We start from the raw sequence: 3,044 nt of genomic DNA on the forward strand, positions 1-3,044 counted from the left end.
CACCTAGAGCAGGTTGCACAGGACATCGTCCAGGTGGGTTTTGAATATCTCCAGAGAAGGAGACTCAACAAACACCCCTGGGAAGCCTGTTCCAGTGCTTTCTCACCTTCAAAGGAAAGTTCTTCCTCATATTCAACTGAACCTCTTATGCTTCAGTTTGTGCCCATTGCCCCTTGTCCTGTCACTGGGCACCACTGAAAAGAGTCTGGCTCCATCCTCGTGACATCCACCCTTAAGATATTTGTATGTGTTGATGATCTCCCCTCTCATTCTTCTCTTCTTCAGGCTAAACAAGCCCAACTCCCTCAGCCTTTCCTCACAGGGGAGATGTTCCAGTCCCCTCATCATCTTTAGAATATACAGAATATACAAATCAAGTGATGCACAATGCAATTGCTCACCACCTGCTGACTGATGCCCAGCCCATCCTGAGCAGCAATCGCTCTCCCCCAGGCAGCTCCCCCTGAGAATGACGTCATATGGTACTGAATACCCCTTTGGCCAGTTTGGGTGCTCTCCCCCAGGCAGCTCCCCCTGAGAATGACGTCATATGGTACTGAATACCCCTTTGGCCAGTTTGGGTTAGCTGCCCTGGCTGTGCCCCCTCCCAGCTTCTTGTGCACCTGGCAGAGCCCGGGAAGCTGAAAAGTCCTTGATTAGTCTAAGCACTACTTAGAAACAGCTAAACCATCAGTGTGTTATCAACATTCTTCTCATACTAAATCCAAAACACAGCACTATACCAACTACTAGGAAGAAAATTAACTCTGTACCAGCCGAAACCAGGACAGAGATTATGCTTCCAACTAGTAGTTACAGGAAGTTTTCCTCCTCCACTTTAAAGCAGCCACACTGCTGTTAGTGATCAAAGGTAGTTGCTATCTGGCTTGCATAAGTACTTGTGCTGGTAATTACAGCCTTTCTTTGTCCTTTTCTTCCAGGAATTTACAGTTACCCTATAACTTGAGAAGGTGAAGAAAAGAGAGGACGATCTACAGAAAGGGGATCAGGAAGGAAGTCACTGGGGGACAGGTGAATACAAAAGACACTTGTGATTACTAAGAGTTTGAGAGAACGCAAGTGAAAAAAAGCTCGATATTTTTACGTGGCTGATCAAAGCATGCAGGGGGAGTCCTGGAGCCAGGGAAACCTGAGGAAGAATGGAGAGCCCTGCCAGCAGCTGGGAGAGGCTGACATGGGTTGGGCATTCCCAGGAGCAACCATGGGAGATTTAAATGACCAGGAGAGCTGCAACCAGGGTGTGCAAACAAGGATCATGCATACACAGCAGGGCACCTGAGAAGGGCTGTGCACCCTGTTGTAGGTCCACAGACCAGGGAAGTGCTCTATGTCTCTGCCATAATGGTGGGCACTTGCCTTAGAGTTTAAACCATTGTTCCTGCAGAGAAAGCCCCTGAGATGTCTGACACTTCCACCCAGATGGAACTGGTAAGGAAGGAGACCAGTACAGGTGGTAGGATGAAATGAATGCCCATACCCTTCTCCTGGAGAAAAGGTAAGTACTTGCAAAAGATGTGCACACTTTGCGTCAAGTGGCCGAATTGCAGGAAACAGTTAAAAGGGGCCGAGATGGAAACAGGTAAGCAGTTTCAGAATCATGCTCCTGTGGCAGACACCACAGAGAATGAGGCACCTCGGACCCTGGTGACCCACAAAAGAAGGACTCTGCTTCAGTCCCCACCCAACCATTACAATCAAACAGTTGCATTACAACCCAAAACAGATATGAAGATTTAACAGCTGTAGACACCTATGAGCAAGGTCAGCAAGGAGAAACTGTACCAGCAGCACAGATTGGATACCACAAAATGAAACGATGGGTGCTCGTAGCGGGTGACTTTGTTAAGGGGCACTGAGGCGCCTATCTTCCAGCCTGACAGGGAGTCACGAGAGGTGTGCTGCCTTCCAGGAGCTAAGGTCCAAGATATTGCCGAGAGGGTGCCACAACTTGTCAAGACCACAGACTACTATCCATTGCTACTTTTTCATGTAGGCACAAATGACACTGCAAGCCAGAACCTGGGCAGAATCAAGGAAGATTACAAAGCCCTGGGGATGCAAGAGAAAAGTATTGGTGCTCAAGTTATCTTTTCTTCCATTTTACCAGTTAGAAGAACAGGTGCAGCCAGAAATAGATGTATAATGCAAATCAGCTTCTGGCTTTGTGGCTGGCACCTTCGTGAGAGTTCTGGCTTTTATGACAATATGACATTCTTCAATGATTACAGGCTGTTAGGGAGGGATGGGATCCACCTGTCTAGAAGAAGCAAGGCTATCATTGGCAGCAGGCTGACCAACCTGGTGAGGCAGGCTTTAAAAACCAGGCCAATCAGAGCAGCAACAAATGTTCCTTTGCCTCCCAAGGTGAGAAGCAGAAGAGCAGCCACCTCAAGTGTATGTATACAAATGCACATAGCTTGGGGAACACAGGAGGAACTGGAGCTCCATGCCCAGTCAGAAAGTTATGATATCATAGGAATAATTGAAACATGGTGGGACAACTCATGTGACTGGAGGATTGCAATGGATGGCTATAGGCTGCTTCATAAAGACAGGCAGGAAAGAAGAGGAGGTGGAGTCACGCTCTCTGTTAAGGAGAATCTTGAATGTATAGAATTAAGCTACAGTGATTGTAGAAGCCCTATTGAATGCCTCTGGGTCAAGATCAGAGGGGTTCTCTCCAAAGGGTATCTTAGAGTAGGCATCAGCCACCAACCTCCAAGCCAAGACGATAAGGCCAATGAAGCAATATTCAACTTTTGGGCCACTTAAGCAAGCTTTGGATCAACAGAACCTCGTTCTTATGGGTGACTTCAACTACCCAGACTTTTGTTGGAAGAACAACACAGAAAGTCACATGTCATCTATCAAGTTTCTGGAATGCATAAACAACTGCTTCCTCACACAAATGTTAGATGTGCCAACCAGGAATAAGGCACTGCTGGACTTGATACTTACCAACAGGAAAACCTGCTTTGTAATATCTCTGTTAGTGATAGCCTTGGCTGCAATGATCAGAGTGC

At 47.1% G+C, this 3,044-nt stretch overlaps 1 protein-coding gene across 1 annotated transcript in view; it reads right to left on the reverse strand.

Annotated features, from left to right (window-relative positions):
• LOC104126339 (transmembrane protein FAM155A) overlaps positions 1-130 on the reverse strand; it is a 169,597-nt gene extending 169,467 nt beyond the window's left edge. The window contains exon 1 of the mRNA XM_009638895.2: positions 107-130. Coding sequence (XP_009637190.1) covers positions 107-130 — 24 coding nt within the window. The remainder of the gene's footprint in view (positions 1-106) is intronic.
• Between the last annotated feature and the right edge of the window lie 2,914 nt (positions 131-3,044).

Source organism: Egretta garzetta, unplaced genomic scaffold, assembly GCF_000687185.1.
Source record: "Egretta garzetta isolate BGI_Z169 unplaced genomic scaffold, ASM68718v1 scaffold165, whole genome shotgun sequence".
Taxonomy (NCBI): domain Eukaryota; kingdom Metazoa; phylum Chordata; class Aves; order Pelecaniformes; family Ardeidae; genus Egretta; species Egretta garzetta.